Source organism: Cydia amplana, chromosome 2 (assembly GCF_948474715.1).
Source record: "Cydia amplana chromosome 2, ilCydAmpl1.1, whole genome shotgun sequence".
NCBI classification, from domain to species: Eukaryota; Metazoa; Arthropoda; class Insecta; order Lepidoptera; family Tortricidae; genus Cydia; species Cydia amplana.
The window spans coordinates 11,473,705-11,493,606 of record NC_086070.1 but is presented as its reverse complement, the minus strand read 5'-3'; the positions used below and the strand labels follow the sequence as shown (position 1 = coordinate 11,493,606).

At 41.1% G+C, this 19,902-nt stretch overlaps 1 protein-coding gene and 1 long non-coding RNA gene across 2 annotated transcripts in view; both read right to left on the bottom strand.

Moving 5' to 3' along the window:
* LOC134658862 (uncharacterized) overlaps positions 1–19,902 on the bottom strand; it is a 98,735-nt gene that overhangs the window by 71,005 nt on the left and 7,828 nt on the right. The gene's annotated exons all lie outside the window — the stretch shown is intronic.
* LOC134658435 (pyruvate dehydrogenase E1 component subunit beta, mitochondrial) lies at positions 9,861–19,040 on the bottom strand. The gene is made up of 8 exons (XM_063514119.1): positions 18,662–19,040; positions 17,705–17,858; positions 15,769–15,955; positions 14,807–14,929; positions 13,952–14,053; positions 12,714–12,833; positions 10,912–11,455; positions 9,861–10,058 (listed from the first exon to the last, which is right to left on the bottom strand). The coding sequence occupies exons 1-7, from the start codon at positions 18,868–18,870 to the stop codon at positions 11,271–11,273; spliced, it is 1,080 nt and encodes a 359-aa protein (XP_063370189.1). The 5' UTR covers positions 18,871–19,040; the 3' UTR covers positions 9,861–10,058; positions 10,912–11,270.

The following is a 19,902-nucleotide window of genomic DNA, read 5'->3' as shown; positions in this document are numbered from 1 at the left end:
CTAAAAGGGGGGGTGGCCACTACACTCAATTAAGTTATGTTTGCACCTGAATCTTATGGCGCTAACTTAAGAAAGTGGTGCACACTTTTTTTTTGTGAATGTACTTTGTAAAAAAAACAACATTTTTCTTAGTCAATGTCAAACGTCTTTGCAAATACATATTAAATCACATTTATAGACGGGTCTATCGCGGGTTTATTGACAATAATTAACATTATGTGAAGTGGGTGGTTTGAAAATATGATGTCTACCCCAAACTTTTTCATACACTTTTCGTCGGGTAGTTGCACAAATCTCTGTTTTGACATTTTGTTGGGACATCAGTTAGCCGCGACCATGACCAGTGAAACCTGTGTCGAAACGTCGGTAAATAAAGGTAATAAAATAAATTTCGAGATAGGCCCGTCTATAAATGTGAGTTAATATGTGTTCGAAACGCGAAAGTTTTTAAATAGGTATTAAGTAATTGTAAATGTCGAACAATTTGGGACTTGCATTTTAAACGCGTTACCATACCTATCCGAAAAAAACGAATTTTTCGCGAAATTCTCGCAACGTATTGAGGTTACAAGGTAGCACGGTCTCAGGAATCTGAGGAAGAATCGGAGACGTTCACGCAGTGCGAAGAACGGTTGACCGCTCAGCGGATTCGCACGACAGACGCACTCGACGGTAAGTACTGCGGTGCATCAGCGGGTACTGGAGAGCCCAGCACAAACATTAACCTACATTAATACTATTGTTCTGTGTTTAAGCACTGACAGCCGGGACGCTTCGGGCCTTCCTCCCTACGCGGAGCTCGGCCTTCGGCCTTCGCACTTAGACAGTTATACTATTGTTCTGTGATTAAGCACTGACATCCAGGACGCTTCGGGCCTTCGGCCCTACGCGGAGCTTGGCCTTCGGCTTTCGCATTAGATATCCACACCAAAATTCAACCATTGCGGCGGTGTCCCTGACATAGCCTCTCTCAAAAAATTCGCGCTCGCTACGCTCGCGTTTTTAACTTTTAAGGTTAAGCCTACTTTGATAAAGGTGGCATTCTGGGCACCCTACCGAGCGACTACTACTACGACGGACACTTCGGGCCTTCGGCTCTAAGCGGAGCTCGGCCTTCGGCTTTCGCATTTAGACACTGATACCATTGTTCTGTGATTAAGCACTGACATCCTGGACGCTTCGGGCCTTCGGCCCTACATGGAGCTCGGCCTTCGGCTTTCGCATTAGATATCCACACCAAAATTTCACGTAAACCACTGCGACTATGTCCCTGACATAGCCTCTCTAATTTTTTTTCTATCAAAAAAAATTCGCGCTCGCTACGCTCGCGTTTTTAATACAATTTTAAAGGTTAGGCCTAATCTGATAAAGATGGCATTCTGGGCACCCTACCGAGCGACTACTACTACGTCTTAAGCACTGATATCCTGGACGCTTCGGGCCTTTGGCCCTACGCGGAGCTCGGCCTTCGGCTTTCGCATTAGATATCCACACCAAAATTTCACGTAAACCACTGCGGCTATGTCCCTGACATAGCCTCTCTAATTTTTTTTCTATCAAAAAAAATTCGCGCTCGCTACGCTCGCGTTTTTAATACGATTTTAAAGGTTAAGCCTAATTTGATAAAGGTGGCATTCTGGGCACCCTATCGAGCGACTACTACTACGACTTAAACACTTACATCCTGGACGCTTCGGGCCTTTGGCCCTACGCGGAGCTCGGCCTTCGGCCTTCGCATTTAGACACTGATACTATTGTTCTGTGCTTAAGTACTGACAGCCTGGACGCTTCGGGCCTTCGGCCCTACATGGAGCTTGGCCTTTGGCTTTCGCATTAGATATCCACACCAACGTTTCACGTAAACCATTGCGGCTGTGTCCCTGACAACATTACTCCCATCTCTCAATTTTTTTTCTATCCAAAAAAATTCGCGCTCGCTGCGCTCGCGTTTTTAATACGATTTTAAGGGTTAAGCCCTACTTTAATAAAGATGGCATTCTGGGCACCCTACCAAGCGACTACGACTTAGGCCAATTTATAATTAAACATTTTTTTACACTGTTAAAAGTAATCCCCGGTACATACATATATGTAGATATTTAGTTGTGCATACATAAACATAACTGTAAATAAAGTGTAAATACTCGGCCTCAAGTTTTTGATATTTATAATATTCTCCTTTCCTGTAATCTTACTTCTAACTAATATAATATTAGACCTAAATTCGAAAGTTTGTTAGGAAGTATGGATTTCTATGTGTATAAATCTTAATTTTTCATGCTCAGAATGATTTGACTGGAGGACAGAATTGGATGATATTTGCTATGGACATGTTTTGGATAGGTACACTCAAGAACGTAAAAATACAAAAGTAGTACTGTATTGTCCGTTATACACCTTTTTTTTTTTTTTTTAAGAGGGGAAATGCTTTAAGCATACCACCCGGCGCGGGGACGGGCCGGGATGGTTATGTGGGACTCCCTGTTGTGAGCTAATGAGACCCCAGGTTTACCCACTAAAACCCCTCTGTTGCCGCCTCGCTGCTATAAGGCGAGGTCCCAGGAACGCCGAAGTACTCTTCCGCAACCTCGCCAGCGGCCGTCCGGACTCGGACCCGACTCTTGGGGAAATCACCCCTTCACCTCATTGGGCGCGTTGGCTACACATCGCGCCCGCCCACGCAGGGGTCCGTTATACACCTACTATAACTCTGTGTCGTTTAAATCACGTCTAATATTGGAATAAGGGCGAAAAAAACTATTGGTTTTGGAGTGTAGTTTTGTTTAGTGGTAAGTACCTACCTAATTGTAAAATATTTTATCTGGACTTCAGTCCGCTAATCGTATCCATCTGTCAACTTTACTTCAAGTTCCGCCTCCAGGGGAGAGAAAGAGAAATTAGGGATGAATTAGCTTACTGACACAGACCGAATTCCACGCGGGCGGAGCCGCGGGCACAGCTAGTATTTTATATTGGTCAGACTAACATAGAACCTGAAGGGATTGCCAGATGAGCCGTTACGCCGTTAGTGGTCAGTTACTTTATGATTCACATGTTCAATTATTGTTAATAAGACACCTGAGTGTACCTAAGCCTGCTTTCTTTTCATACGTACTATCTCTCACACTATCCATCCACCTTTTCCTTGGTTTTCCTGTACTCTTAGTTACATCCCTCCACATTCATACCTACCTTTCGCATCACGTGTCCGTAGGTACAACGCATGGCATGGCGATTTGCTCTTAGTCTTTCTGTTGAGTATAGGTGCAACTTTTAGGCTTCCTCTTATTTATACTTACCACTGCCATTCCCAAAACTAATGTGAACTTAAGTCAGCAACAAAAAAATCCGCTCATTCTGGCCTTCCCCGATGTAGGGGGGTAGTGGGCGAGGGGTAGTCCGATCCATCAGCGCTGTCACGTGCCATTAGAGGCCTGTGGGGATGGCAGCAGGAAAGTACAGTACACTTATTTGGTACACAAAGTGTGACTATTTGTTTGCCCCGCCGCTCATTGCAACCGGAAGTAACATCAGTTTAAACATTTTTGAAATGTATTGCGCCAAAATATGATTTACATCTGAGTGAGAATTCGAATTTGCATGACTTTGGAAATCTCATGTAGAAACTACAACAATAGAAACGCGAATATATATACATTCTGACAACAGTGAATATCTTATTTACTCAGTTGCGAACTTGTAGTCATTCGGAGTTCGGAGTAACTGCATCCACTTCTGTCTTTGAAGTCACGCTTCACTTAAAATTTAAGAATGAGAAAGCAAGCATTTGAGTAGGTAAATAATAAAAAACATAACTATCTTATATTCGTATCGGAATAAAAATAATGAGAATTTTACACGTGAAAAAATGTCAAATATAATACCTAACCTAAATAAGACCTGTACTTTCGCCAAGCCGTGCAGGTTCCACGTTTCGCGCAAATAAACGTGTACCTACACCGAATATCTCGTGGCCGGGCTCGACGCACGATAGCATAAATACCTACATATAGAAGTCAACGTGGATCACCGTTTTTCCAAAACAAATATAAAATATCATAATTTTCAGTCTCTTACCAGCCTTCATACAATAAAATATTTACATTAAATTTGGTATCTACCCTTATTCCTGTAGATAACTGGAAGACCTTCTTGTGTTGAGTGGACCAGCCAAGGACCAGCGGACAGTTTTAATTGGCCAAGTTGTGCGTTTTATGTATTTCTTCCTCGAATAACTTGCTTTCGCATTAGGTACATTGGTTTTACTTGTATGTAAGCACAAGTCAATAAATTTCCAATGTAATACCGATAAGTAAAATTTTCACTTGCGTATTTGACCTCTTGGCTTCAATCCTTTGGAATAAAAGAGGGCCCGTAAAACAAACATACGACGGAAGATTTGACGATCGCGCGGGTTTTGATGTTTTACCTTAATAACTCTGAAAGTATATTTTCTGATTAAAATTTCGATTGGCAAATCCCTCGCCTATATCACTAGCTATTTAAAAAAGATAAAGCTCTATTAATCATATTATGTATTAAGTTTCTGTTATTACTAGGTGTGTACCCTAGCCATCTGAAATAACTCCATGTTTGTTCTAAAAGAAGTACTTAGTAGGTAACCTACCTAGGTTAGTTTAGTACCTAGTAAAAGTTTCTTGTATTAGTCACTATTGTAAACTCATGCTCACTCCATACAACATACTTATTTCTCTATGATACGATTTAGCTGACTTTAAAAGTCCAATTATAAGTAAACAACAGGTACAACGGAGCCGTCAGTGCCGTCACACCACTAAACTGTTGGTACAACTTTTGTCAGAGGACTCGCAGTGTTGATGGATTAGCGTCTCATAAAACAGCGAAGTAAGCTAAACAAGCGGAACTGTGGGAACAGGAAAATGTGCGGGAACTACGATCAAACTTGACGGCCAATAATATACAATATTTTGATGTAATTTGCAAGAGAACAGGTTACATTATAAATGTATCTTGTTAAGTTCTTGTTTTAATTTGTTGAAGTTTCGCTTGTCCAAGGCGCTGACAATAAGGTCTTATAGAGGTACATATATTTTGGGAACGTTGGCTTGTAAAGATGTTTATGAACTCGACTGTATCTAGCTAGCAGATCACTCTCCAGGTGCGTTTGTACTTCTGGCATTTCAGGCCGAAGGGCATCAAGAGGGGAGCCACATTTTGGATTATTCGAACGCGTCAGATTAACATATGGGGGATACTCTGCACCCTTTTGAGTACCTCTACATGACCTTTATATAATATATTTTAATCCACATACAGGGTGGCCAACTTAGAGGTATACAACTTTTTTTTGCCGCCATTTTATTTTAGCGGTAAATATGACAGTTATTGCATGAAAATTAGTTTGTGTAGATACGGCAAATTTATTATGGAGCGTTTTACGACGGAACAACGTGTTTTAATCATTAAAAACAATAGAAACATTAAAAATAACGTTTCCCGGTCGATTAATTTCGAGAAACAGTGACATTGACTGGCCCCCAAGATCGCCTGATTTAACAGCTCCTGACTTTTTTCTGTGGGGCTATCTAAAGGGACGTGTCTATGCTAATAGGCCAACGAACCTTCATCAATTAAAACAAAATATTCGAAACACTGTCGCTGAGATAACGCCAGAAATGTGTGAAAAAGTGATGAAAAACGAGATGAAAAGGGTTCGCATCTGCCATGCTGCTAGAGGTGGACATTTGTCTGACATTATTTTCATTGTTTAATTGCTGACCCTACATATTATATTTAACAAGGAATACTTAATATTTTTTATGTTTTATAGAATAAAACTTCAAAAATAAAGTGTATACCTCTTATTTGGCCACCCTGTATAAACCTACCCGTACAAAATATGCGTGAGTAGAGCTGCTGTTCAGATTAGTTTAGGTAATTTTTATTATAAGTACCTTGTTAAGATTTACTCGAGAACATCAGGATATAGTACGAACATTAAGGACAGTCAGCAGCCGAAGTTGCTAAGCGGGTCAGGTGTTCAAAATGATCTTGACGCGACTTTATTGTTGAGAGAATAAGAGCGTGTCAAGGTAATTTTGAAGACCTCGTCCGCTTAGAAACTTCTGCTGCTGACTGTACCTACCAGCAGCTGAGAATAAAAATCTGGCATCTTCGCTCGAGAATGTGAACGATAAATGTGGATGTGTGACGATATATTTTAGCCCTCGCCTCCATCGCCATGCTAATTGTGAGATTACTTAATTCAAACGATGATGATATGACGTAGTACTTACTATTTCTAAACGAAAGCTTGGTGAGCCCTAACGCCTCTAACTGTCTAAATAACCGTCAAGGACAGCAATAAGCGGGTAAAAGAAAATGGGTAGGTATCTATTTTATTTTCAACATTTCTAATTTTCGCAAAATAGCTACTTATCAACGTCCCAATTTCGCCAGGAAAAAAGTAACGAAAATGTCAATCTTCAATATAGGTAGGAATAAAATATAATGCGGGTCTTGCCGATCCATCACGGCGCAGACAGATTTGGAGAACCTACTGTGCACGTGTACGTATTAATACGAAATTCGACATGGAATTCCGAAATACAACGTTATTTATAAAATTCGTCAGCTCTCTAGAAACCTACACGCTTTATTTTCTAACCAAAGTCACATCACATTATATTATTTCTGGCCACAGAAATGTATGTATTAGGTATTAGAAAACAACGGTCACTAAGTAGGTAATAGGTTTACTGCTGAGTTGGCTTTTTACAGAGTACCTAGATACCTAGTTCTGTAAGAAGGAACTTATAGTAGGAAGGATGATGACGATTTCATTCGATCTTTGTAGTCACGTACGATTTAAATGAATCAGTAGATAAACAAGGCCAATTGTCACATGCATACATCTTTAACATTATAATGCGTCCAAAGACGACTGAACTAATAATTGCTGCATTGGTATTGTATGTAGTAACAAATCCAAGGTCGGAGACTGAATGAAGCACGAAAAGTATGAATACTTATTAAGTCAAAGTTATTAGCGCATCGAATACTTCCACATTAGGTTTTTGGCTCAAGGAAGCATGAGGATGAATACCTACCTACGTAATTCGCACAATTGAGAATAGATAATAGTACCTATGCTGTTTTTCCTTAGGACTTCAGACACAGTAAGTAGGTAGGTGATAAAATAGTAGGGTAGGTAGCAGTAGGTACCTCTGTATTGTAATTAGTAGGTACCTACTTTTCAGGGGTAACTTAGACAATGCAAACATTGGTTCCCTTCGACACATACAAGTACATACCTATTTAGAAAGAAGTAAACACATTACATAATACGATCCGAGTGCAGCTATTCCATTTTTGCGATAAAAACAAATATCGTGAGAAACAGCTATTTGCCGTCGTCCCCGAAATCTCAATTCCCGGGTCCCCACTACAATACACAAGTGGTCGCGATCCATCATTCTGTCGCCGCCGTCGAGGCGGGCCCGTAAGGGACGGCATTGTTTCCGCAGCTCAATGGACAGGATTTGTGGATTTTTGGAAATTGTTTTTTCGGATTGAGTTATCCATTTCGTGAAACTGTCACGAGATGACAGCGTAAATAGCGTGTGCGTACAATGCAAGTAGCTGGCTACAATTGTCCAACTGAAGTGGCATGGCAACTCGGTGGCGACCAAAGAGTAAAGTAAGTATATGTGGCGACTGTGATGGCGACAGCGACAACTGACAGTTATATTATTTATTTATTATTTATTACAATATATTTACAAAGCATTACAGTTCGCACCAAAGCTTATATATGTCACCGTAAGATTGTGAACCCGTTAGTTTATAATCTAACGTAGGTTAGGTTAGATTATAATCTCCCTACCGTCAGTTTATAATCTAACTAGCGAGATTATAATCTGACGAATGTTTACAATTTTACGGTGACATATACAACAAAAACGGGAAAAGGGTAAAAACAGGACCCTATCACTAAGACTCCACTGTCCGTCTGTCGCCAGGCTGTATCTCATGAACCGTGATAGCTAGACAATAAAAAAAATCACTGATGATGTATTTCTGTTGCCGCTATAACAACAAAAAATCTGGGAGACCGAGTTCTGCTCGGAAAACATATTAAAAACTCAAAAATGCGCGTTTTCACAGAGATCGATTTTTAGCCTCCGATAAGCCCCCAATACCGCACATCGAAATTATTAGAGCCGTTTCTGAGATCCCCGAAATATATAATATACAAGAATTACTCGTTTAAAGGTATAAGATACTAAAAAGTACGGAACCCTCGGTAGGCGAGTCCGACTCGCACTTATCCGGGTTTTTCTATACTTACGTTTGGCGTTTGTCGATGAACGATTGTCATCTTGGCTACGCCCCCAGTTGTTACTATAAGTGATGTCGGACGTGTGCTACGCGCCATTAAAGAGACCAAGGTAATTTTGGTCATTTTCTGGCCATTGACCCGATAAGTCAATGTGTTATTTTTACATATTAATATTATACTAAAGTGTCATTCTATGGAACTTGCTAACTATGTAAACAAAAGTCACTAGTAAATTGACATTTAGAGACAAAATTAATATGGCGGTTTGTTTACATAGTTAGCAAGTTCCATAAAATGACACTTTACGATATGTGGTGTGAACTGCCCACGGTGTGTGGGTCTAATATTTTGAGAAAAATACACAAAATAGTTCTTTACCTATAGATGACAGGAAAACCTATTAGAAATGTACAGTCAAGCGTGAGTCGGACTTAACGTTCGGAACCCTTGGAACGCGAGTCCGACTCGCACTTGGCCGGTTTTTAGGGTTCCGTAGCCAAATGGCAAAAAACGGAACCCTTATAGATTCGTCATGTCTGTCTGTCTGTCTGTCTGTCCGTCTGTCCGTCTGTCTGTCCGTCCGTATGTCACAGCCACTTTTCTCCGAAACTATAAGAACTATACTGTTGAAACTTGGTAAGTAGATGTATTCTGTGAACCGCATTAAGATTTTCACACAAAAATAGAAAAAAAAACAATAAATTTTTGGGGTTCCCCATACTTGGAACTGAAACTCAAAATTTTTTTTTTCATCAATCCCATACGTGTGGGGTATCTATGGATAGGTCTTCAAAAATGATATTGAGGTTTCTAATATCATTTTTTTCTATACTGAATAGTTTGCGCGAGAGACACTTCCAAAGTGGTAAAATGTGTGCCCACCCCCCTGTAACTTCTAAAATAAGAGAATGATAAAACTAAAAAAAAATATATGATGTACATTACCATGTAAACTTCCACCGAAAATTGGTTTGAACGAGATCTAGTAAGTAGTTTTTTTTATACGTCATAAATCGCCTAAATACGGAACCCTTCATGGGCGAGTCCGACTCGCACTTGGCCGCTTTTTTTTAATATAGATGGTCAAGCAAATTTTGTCAGTAGAAAAAGGCACGAAATTCAAATTTTCTATTGGACTATATCCCTTCGCGCCTACATTTTTCGAATTTGCCGCCTTTTCTACTGACAAGATCTGCTTGACCATCTATATTTTAGCCATAGTTTGTAAAAGGACTCAAACATAAACAGAGATAATCATACTATCTTTATCTTACACTAGTACTAGCACCCAAAAGAAAAGGATGAGGATAGTTTTGTTCTTATTTACTGAGAAATTGGTTTGACCAACATTTGTGGTTGCAAATTGGATAGTCAAACTGTAATTCTACGACTTGTAAGTTTAACAGTGACTCATCAAAACACACCACACCAAATCAAATGCCAATGACCTTGTTTATTAGAAATTTTAGTTGGACTACAAATAGGACTACTTGGTTCCGTTTTCAATCTTCAATAATAACACATATTTCCTAACAGATTTATTTTAATAACATTATCTAAATTCTCCATTCACAGTTCATACATTGCTCAGATACATCTCAGATTGCAGCAGGCAGTGAACGCCACATTTTGAAAACAAGTAAAAAATAAATAATAAAATATAATTATTTACAATAAAAGCCGTAGTGGAGTATGGGCGAGATTACCCGATTACTGGCTGGCTGCTTGAGATATTCTGAAAAGAAAAAAAATATATGTACTCCGTCTACAGTAAATCGTGTAGGTATCTATTGTAGACCTTTACAACATACTTTGGGGGCACAACATAAACAAAATGAGGAGGAGGTGGCTACTGTACTCACTGGTTTTGCAGCACGGCGGACACGGCGCCCACGATGCTGTCGGGACGGGGCAGCGCGAGCAGCTCGAGGCTGCGCGTGTAGGGCATGGGCACGTGCGGGAGGAGGTGGCTACTGCACTCACTTGTTCTGCAGCACGGCGGACACGGCGCCCACGATGCTGTCGGGACGGGGCAGCGCGAGCAGCTCGAGGCTGCGCGTGTAGGGCATGGGCGCGTGCAGGGGGAGGTGGCTACTGCACTCACTTGTTCTGCAGCACGGCGGACACGGCGCCCACGATGCTGTCGGGACGGGGCAGCGCGAGCAGCTCGAGGCTGCGCGTGTAGGGCATGGGCGCGTGCAGGGGGAGGTGGCTACTGCACTCACTTGTTCTGCAGCACGGCGGACACGGCGCCCACGATGCTGTCGGGACGGGGCAGCGCGAGCAGCTCGAAGCTGCGCGTGTAGGGCATGGGCACGTGCGGGAGGAGGTGGCTACTGCACTCACTTGTTCTGCAGCACGGCGGACACGGCGCCCACGATGCTGTCGGGACGGGGCAGCGCGAGCAGCTCGAGGCTGCGCGTGTAGGGCATGGGCACGTGCGGGAGGAGGTGGCTACTGCACTCACTTGTTCTGCAGCACGGCGGACACGGCGCCCACGATGCTGTCGAGACGGGGCAGCGCGAGCAGCTCGAGGCTGCGCGTGTAGGGCATGGGCACGTGCGGGAGGAGGTGGCTACTGCACTCACTTGTTCTGCAGCACGGCGGACACGGCGCCCACGATGCTGTCGGGGCGGGGCAGCGCGAGCAGCTCGAGGCTGCGCGTGTAGGGCATGGGCACGTGCGGGAGGAGGTGGCTACTGTACTCACTTGTTCTGCAGCACGGCGGACACGGCGCCCACGATGCTGTCGGGGCGGGGCAGCGCGAGCAGCTCGAGGCTGCGCGTGTAGGGCATGGGCACGTGCGGGAGGAGGTGGCTACTGCACTCACTTGTTCTGCAGCACGGCGGACACGGCGCCCACGATGCTGTCGGGACGGGGCAGCGCGAGCAGCTCGAGGCTGCGCGTGTAGGGCATGGGCACGTGCGGGAGGAGGTGGCTACTGCACTCACTTGTTCTGCAGCACGGCGGACACGGCGCCCACGATGCTGTCGGGACGGGGCAGCGCGAGCAGCTCGAGGCTGCGCGTGTAGGGCATGGGCACGTCGGCGCCCGTCACGCGCCACGCCGGCGCGTCCAGCTCGAAGAACGTGGGCGACTCCATCACGCGCGCGCAGATTTCTGCGCCGATGCCTGCAAATTATACCCAATAATACCTGGTATTTTATACAATCGTGATATAATGGACAACTTTTCAGTGGAACACCGTGTTTAGTAGTAGGGTACGAGATTGAAAAGCTTGATTATATCACTATTTTAGACTAGTATAATTGTATAGTTTTTTTCTCAATTTTGGCCACAGTAGCCTATGGAGACTAACAAGCAATACTACGGGATTTAAAATTAAATTAAAATTAAAAAGATAAGAACATTCATGTATGGAGTGAGCACTCTATGCTTACTTATTTCTCTATGGTCTGGGTCTGCCCCGCTTACGCCCCTCCTTCAGCATCCACTCGGTGGCTATGCTAGCCCACTTATCCGGAAGCGTGCGGTAGATGACCGGCGCGATACGAGTGGAGCCTAGCGGTTTGTTTCGCCTACGTCACCAATGCGAGTTTTAGAGGCCAAAATATATATTTACCATCAGAATGATACTTAGTAATGAACTGGCGAACTTATACGTAAGCAGTCACGTTGATACACGTCGGCATTTATTGCTGGACTCGACGAGTCTCTGACCACTGCCCTCGAAATCCCTTTTTCCCTTTTTGAATGTCGTCCAAAGTATGATGCTAACGGTGAAAAGTAAGCTAAGAAAAATCGAAGATGCGGGACCTTTTGCAATATTATAATATTAAATTAAAACATAAAACACGATTGAGTTTACCATATTAAAATCCTTAAACCTATAGCAATTGAGTTTTTATTGATGTTTTTGAAAATAAAAATTCTCATTATTTAAGCCAACCCGTTACATGCCAATCGCTAACGCTACGTAGCGAACGAAACACAACTGTCACTGTCGCACTAATATGGAAGAGTGATTCGACACAAAGCGATTCGATAGCGAAGCGCAAGCGATCGTCATCTTGGCTAGGCCGCTTGAAGACAATGAGATACAGGGTCATTTTTGGACCGTTAGCCATATTGTGCGAGGTGATTAGGTAAGTCATACTGAAGAACTTTTTCTATGGGACCAAACCCGAAATCCCAAAAAAAAAATTTGGCCTTTCCATAGAAAACGTCGACATCTACTCGACCAAAATGTATGATACGGCCAAAAAAAATATTGTGATTTCGGAGTTGGTCCCATAGAAAAAGTTGTTCAGTATAGCCTACCTAATCACCTCGCACAATATGGCTAACGGTCCAAAAATGACCCTGTATAATTTACATGAGTGAATAGTACTCAATAGTACTCATGTTGTGTGAGTTACGTAATACATACCGCTCTGAGGCCAGCCCTGCTCGACGGTGACGAGGTGGTGCGTCTTGGCGACGGACTGCGCGATCGTGTCGAAGTCCAGCGGCCGCAGGGATCGCAGGTTGATCACTTCGCACTCGACACCTGAAACAAAGTATCGCTGCTTAGGTATTTACTTTTTCTCAAAAATGGACGGCAAAGTCGACGTTGCCGGTTAAAAAATAGGTTGCGAAGTGCGTAGTTTATGGTCATTCAAAAAATTAAAAAGTTAAAAACATGGCAGTCTCGATTTCGGGACTGCAATGTTGGATACAAATTCCATTATTTACCGAGTACCAAACTTTTTAAAACTTTAAATGGCCATATCAAATGAAGGCATAGGTCCATTAAACAGCCAAACAGATGATCAGCACTTATTATTATAATGTTGGTACCGCGACTATTTAGGTGTCTCAAATACGTTGGCGTATTTTCAGCAGAAAAATACACTTCTTTTTTTTTAAGGCGGCAAGCAAATCTTTTTAATGGTTTTACTTTTTTCTGTGAAAATTAGAACGTTGCTTTTGTAAAATATTTCTATTTCTTCCACCATTTTTGAGAAAAGCACTATATATGACTCGGCTGGAAGGCTACTTGCTGGCTTCGGATTCAATTAAACGGACTCCCAAGGAACGGAAGACCGTTTAAAACGAATCCTCAGCCTGCAAGTAGCTACTTCCGAACCTCGACAATAATGTACTATTACTATAGTGCTAGTGTCAGGATTATGACGCAAAAAAGTGTAACAACTTTTCTGTACAGTTTAGTGTACACAGTGATAGGACTAAATGACTTGCGTTGTTTTGTACAGCAGTACGAGTAAATGTCAAGTGGATGCAAGTACATGCTACTTTCATACATATAATGACGTATATGCCAGTAGCAATTAAGTACTAGCTCATACTCATACATACATTAAAAAAAAGTTTAAATTTATATAAAGGATTTATAATTGCGACGTGCCAACTACTTTTATCTTTGCCGGCGGACATAGGGTAATTCGCCAGTAACTGGCCACCCCAAACCTAAAAATAATTCTATTCACCTATAAATAGAATTCATTTTAGTATAAGGTGGCCAGTTATTGAAACCTTATACTAAAATGAATTCTGTTTATAGGTGAATAGAATTCAGTTTTAGTTTAGGGGGGCTAACTGACTGAATTCATGCTCGACTTTAACATAAGGTTCATAAAGGCGATATTTGCGAGCATGCTAACTGACCTTTGGTGGCGAGTTCAGCGGCGGCCTGTAGCGCAGTGTCGGTGGCTTTTCCGGCGCACACCAGCGTAATGTGGCTTCCTTCACGCTCGATCTTAGCCTTGCCTGTAAATAAAAAAAAAATCTTCAATTCTAGATTTATGTTATGACCATACATCGGGGTTTTGGGTGCGGGAATGTTTTACACTAGCCAAAAAATAGGTAAAAACTACAAAAACAAAATCTATTAAAAAAAAATTTAAGCACATTAGGAGTTTAGTAGGTAACACTTTTTTATTCATAGGTTGGTAATTACTTTGCAATAAACAAAGTTATAAATACACGAAATCGTTCCCGCACCCAAAACCCCGATGTATTATCTCTCTTGATGACTCTTTGTAATCCCTGACAGTAGTGGACGTTAAATATTTTAGGGATACTTAAAAACCTTTCCAAAACAAAATCCTGATCCGCAACTGATCCTTATGATTTCTGTAGTGGTTAGCTTTTCTTTTTAAAAGGTTGCTGTTCCATTATCTAGGGCCTAGATAATGAAACAGTTTGAACTGCCTAGATTCTAGGCAATTCAAACATGGATCACTTTGGAAATGTATTTATGTATCTGCAACATTGCCGACAAAAGGCAAGTTCACTTTACAGCCGCGTTTCCGTGTCGTACAGTTAGGTAATGCAACTTTTAGTTTATCAATAGTTATTTAAGTTGAATATCGACGTATTATTTCACTTACATATCTCGGCTGGGATTGAAATTACCAGCTTTGAGTTACTAAATGGTCAAGTTTTTCCGCCCTGTATACCACACTTAATTGGCTAGTATTGTACAGTTTTCTAGGCGTTTTGTAGTTTGTCCTTACTTACCGAATGGCAATACAAAATCTGGCGACAGCGCTTCGTCGGACATGGGGAACTGCATACCATACAAGATCTCGTCTTCTAGTACTACAACTGGGTCGGGGTCGCGAATAGCGGCTTTCAGGAGACCTGGGAAAAATATATTTTAAAAATAAGTCTTTGGCAAAAATGTCATTTTTGGTACTGTACTGTACTGTACTTTTACTACACTCATTAACTAATACTCATCGAGACAATTCTAAAAACCCCAAACACAATTAGGTTCCGTTGTTTTATCACAGAGTTCCTATGACTACCTCCTGTCTCCATCATCAGATCAGCTCCGTGGTACCATAATATTGCATTGTCACCCGACTTACACACGTATGCAAATTTTCAGCTTCATCGGAAACCGGAAAGTGGGTCAAATTTTACTTGCAAGATTTGATTACAGACCGACAGACAGACAATGGCACAGGTGAAACTAAATAAAAGCTTGTAATGACTGAGTATTACATTTATAACCAATTGATAGAAACACATAATAATCATGCCTATAATATAGGGCATTTAACGGCAAAATAGATATTCTCCGTTTTGTCGTACCAACTGAAAGCTGCTTTCCTCTCAGGAATTCCTCTTTTGAACCGATTTCAAGTTCGGTCGTGTTTATTTTTATTGTTATGAGATGCACTATGGCTGTAAATAATTTAAAAGTGCATTTCAAACTGCTTTGTAAAGTTGGTATCATTCTATTAAAGATTATACATAGAATAGACAAGGTATATGGATATATCCTTGTTAGGTTTGGCTGCTGCATTATACAGTCGCCATCAGATATACCAATCGGAGCGGCCAAGGTGTTCACAATATCTGAATACGCAATCTAACGCCCTGACAACAGAGGCGTGTTCAGATATTTGTGAGCACTTTAGCCGTTCCGATATATCTGATGGCGACTGTACAATATGTTGTTGTGTTGAAGTTACCTTTAGCGTCCTCGGCACTGTAGGGCATGACGACCTTGAGGCCGGGGCAGTGGCTGAACCACGCGCCGAAGCACTGCGAGTGCTGCGCGGCCACGCCAGACGCCGCGCCGTTGGGCCCGCGGAACACGATCGGTACCGGCACGTTGCCCGCTGACATGTAGAAGGTTTTCGCGGCTGAGTTGATGATCTGGAAAAAATTGGGTCGGGTGTCTGTAACTGACTTGATTAAACAGAACAACGAAGCCGTCAGCAGAGGATAAGCTAGGCAAAACAGCTATGTCAGTTAAATAAATGAAAACAGAAGATCGGTGGTTTAGAAATCAAAACCATAGATCCCGATGCCTATTTATGGAAAACTTACTACTTTTTAAAGATATTCTTCACAATTTAGGAAAAAGAGAATTTCTCCTGACAAATTCATCCTAATTTTCGTGTGCTATTAATTATCAATTGTCATTATATTACTGTAAAGTTACAACAAGCAACAAGATAATGTTTCTTTTTTAAACTTAAGGTCACTGCGGGCAAGACCGGCATACTTTATTTTTTTTTTAACTTTGGAGTGATCTAGTTGCGTTAATTATTCACCTACGTTACCGTTTGTAATCGCATACGATGAAGAATTTAATAATTAATAGTTTATGGCTATAGTGACAGATCATTTTAATCATAAATTAAGCAAAAACATAAGTATTTTTAAAAAGACGGCGAGTAGACGGACTTCCCTTGTAGTTTAAGGGAAGTCCGTCTAGTAATGATATCAGCCAATCTATGGGTGCGTATATGTTCGTAGTCGAATTCCTAAAAAGAATGAATCAAGACAATGAAAAGTGTACTTTCAACTTGTTAATATAGGGTTCAGATTCGAAATAAACGCCATTTTTCTAATATAAAGGCAAGTCCGGCATAAACTACGAAAATGTAAACCTTTTATGGCTAATAATTACACGTAATTATTTTTTGGATTTCCGAAATAAAAGACCAATAGAAATTTTAAAATGTACTTTATTAGTTTCTTTTAATTTACTGAGATGAAAATTTAGGAAACTAACATCATGCGCAATGTCAGGCGGATTTGTCGATACCTTATCAAATCGTTATAATATTAAAGTCGCAAAAACAGTTGGTAATCTCTGAATTATCGAAAGTCCGGCATATGACGGACTTGTCTTGTACAGAATAGACGGACTTTCAAACTTAGTAAAATTTTAATGTGATAAATGGTGGAACGTATAATTACAAAACTAAGCCAATTTCTGATATTTTAAACACAGAATAAAGATAACTGGTTCTTATGCTACTTATGTAGGTACTTTCTGATGCACAATCTTTTCAAAAACTATTTTTAACAAATTTTTTTCGAACGGCTGTCGAACTATGACTTCGAGTTCAAAACACGAAATGACTTATTTAGGCGGATTGCTCTGAAATTGGTTGTCACAGCGCCATCTGTTTTAGAGTGAGGGAACTAACGCGCAAAACTGATTAATCGACTAGACTCCAAAGCGGCATACACCTCTTAATTCAAAAGTTATAACATGTAGACGGACTTGCCTTGTAGACGGTCTTGCCCGCAGTGACCTTAATTACTAATTTGGCAGTATTGGATTTACATGTGGCTTTCCATCAGAAAATGGTCCTTATGCATCATGTGCATAAGGATCCTCCTCTGATTGAAAGCCGCATTTTGATATAGCATTGATTTAGCCATTATATCTACAGCAGGCGAATTATGGATGGCTTTAAGTGTCAATTGAAAGAAATAATTGAAAGAGACGGACAGTGTCTTTATTGCACTTTGATGTAGATTGTAGACGAATACAACCATCATAACCATACAGGAATATAAACTGAAAAAGATGTCATATAATATTAAAGAAAACGTGACTAAGCCCTCCGATGGTGAAGGCCGGAAAGGTGGGAAGTAAATACTTACATGATCGATAGCCTGCATGGAAAAGTTAAAGGTCATGAACTCGCAGATGGGCTTGAGGCCAGCAAACGCAGCACCCACAGCCAGGCCAGCAAAGCCAGCTTCCGTGATGGGGGTATCCAGGACTCTCTTGTCTCCATACTTTTTCCATAGGCCTCTGTAATGAAAAACTTGAGAATATAATGCTTGTTTTAATTTATTGAATTTTCATTTATAATGGTGTGATTAAACGGTTTTTGTGCACCTGCTTGCCATGGTTAAGTCTGCTGGGTCACACTTTAAAATAGTCATTGCATTAAGGTGAATAGTCAAAGTCATCCGTTTTAATATGTTAGTCTCACAGGAGTTTTATAGTTACAATTTTGAGACCATTTCTGTATAGGCTATTTACTAATCATGTAAGCAGCATGTGTTACGCCATTTTTTCCTGTTGACCCGGCACACGGGACAAACAGCAAAAAAACAAGTTGGTTGAAACAATGTCTTTCAGTAGAAGTTGCAACTAAATAAACTACAACATATAAAACCTGTAATTCCTGCGATTGTCTGTAATTGTTCTGTGAGAAATAAATATATATAGCTATATTTATATTTATGAAGAAAATTTATAGCAGTATCATTCATATTGATAACTAACAAATTTTATTGAGCAAAATGACAAAGAACATGGGTGAAATTCTTATTTTTGACATCTATAAACCCTTGCAAACCATGCCCTTGAGCATGACATTTATAGGTACCTAGAACCAGTCATTTGAAAAATCGCACGGCCTCTAGATAATAACATGAACTTAATCTGTCAACAAACTGGGTTATATAACATGCCCCCTTCTTAATGAAACTATGTACTTTTACCTTTCGCCTGATAAATGTATTAAATAAATGATAATATGCTTGTTGGAGTTCAATAATTATAAAAAGCTTGTATTTAAGCGCCTTAATTTTAAACAGAAAACTTACCGAGTAACTTTGTATGCGCCATCGTATTGAGCAACTTCCTCGCCCAAAACAAAGACTTTTTCGTCCCGTTCCATCTCCTCGTCAATGGCCTGGTTCAAGGCATCACGAACAGTCATAGGCTTTGCCGAAAGAGCCTTTGAAGTGGAAAAACTACGCCTCGAAAGCCGCCCCAGCATCGCGAACAGTACCGGTGTAGATTTCAACGCCATTTTCAATTATAATTATTTATGATACACTTACTAGCTAAGCGTAAAACACTTATAAGCCCAGTTTAAGCTTTTCCAGCGGAAAAATAATTAAATTTATTTGAAAATAGTGTTAAAATCAAGACCGCACAAGTATCGAAGGATGAATGGAGGTCGAAATATGTGATGTTAGTTCTCGCTGATGTTAGATGGGAATGTCACTGAATTCCAACGAATAAAATCTCAAGATTCTTGAAAATACTGCACAGTGATTGGTTGAAACGCTTTACTGACAATCATAACGATCGAAGAAAAATAATAAGCCTTGATTGTGCGGATTGTGAGGGAGCCACTAATACACAACCAAATAATGCTCAACCCAAGAATGTACAGCCCAATAATTGGCGTCCATGATGGACGCGGATTATTGGGCTGTACATTCCTGGGTTGAGCATTCTCGGTCCGCGCAAGTTTGGTCCGGGGCGATAATACGAAGCCACTATTTTCACAGGGCAATAATGTACGACCCCATAATTCGCGTCCACTAATTTGAGTCCCTTGGCTTTCAATTATTGGGCTGAACATTATTGGTACAGGTCGAGAAAGCCCGACCCAATAATGTACGACCCAATAATTGGAAGCCAAAAACCAGAGATATTCTTTTTTTTAAGGGAGCTGTCAAAATTAGTAGTGACGTTCTGACATGAGATCTTGACAGCTCAAAAATAATCGGTTTTTCCAGTGACATCTATCAGTGACATTGACAGTATTGACACTTGTTGCTTAGGTTGCTTTACAATTTCTGTATCAATTTTTATTTTTCATGTATTTTTGCGAGGAATACAGAAGTACGGACGTGACTCGAACGAAGACGGCTAAGTGTAGACGTGGCCCATTTACTTGCTGAGCGAAACCAGAATAACCAATGGCGTCTGGAAGAATCACATAACCCACGGCGAGCTTCAATCATATCAGTACAGATGCAAGAACCCTGTTCTGAGTCTCTGATCCATAAGTGTGGCCTGCTTAGGCCTTAGGCCACTTGTCGGCATCCTC

Excerpts from the sequence above, each read along its gene's own strand:
- LOC134658435 (XM_063514119.1), bottom strand. The coding sequence starts at position 18,870 with ATGGCGTTGAAATCTACACCGGTACTGTTCGCGATGCTGGGGCGGCTT. Across the intron at positions 14,054-14,806 it reads AGATTTTGTATTGCCATTCG|GCAAGGCTAAGATCGAGCGT; the intron begins GTAAGTAAGGAC and ends TTTTATTTACAG. Across the intron at positions 12,834-13,951 it reads CGCTGAACTCGCCACCAAAG|GTGTCGAGTGCGAAGTGATC; the intron begins GTCAGTTAGCAT and ends ACTTTGTTTCAG.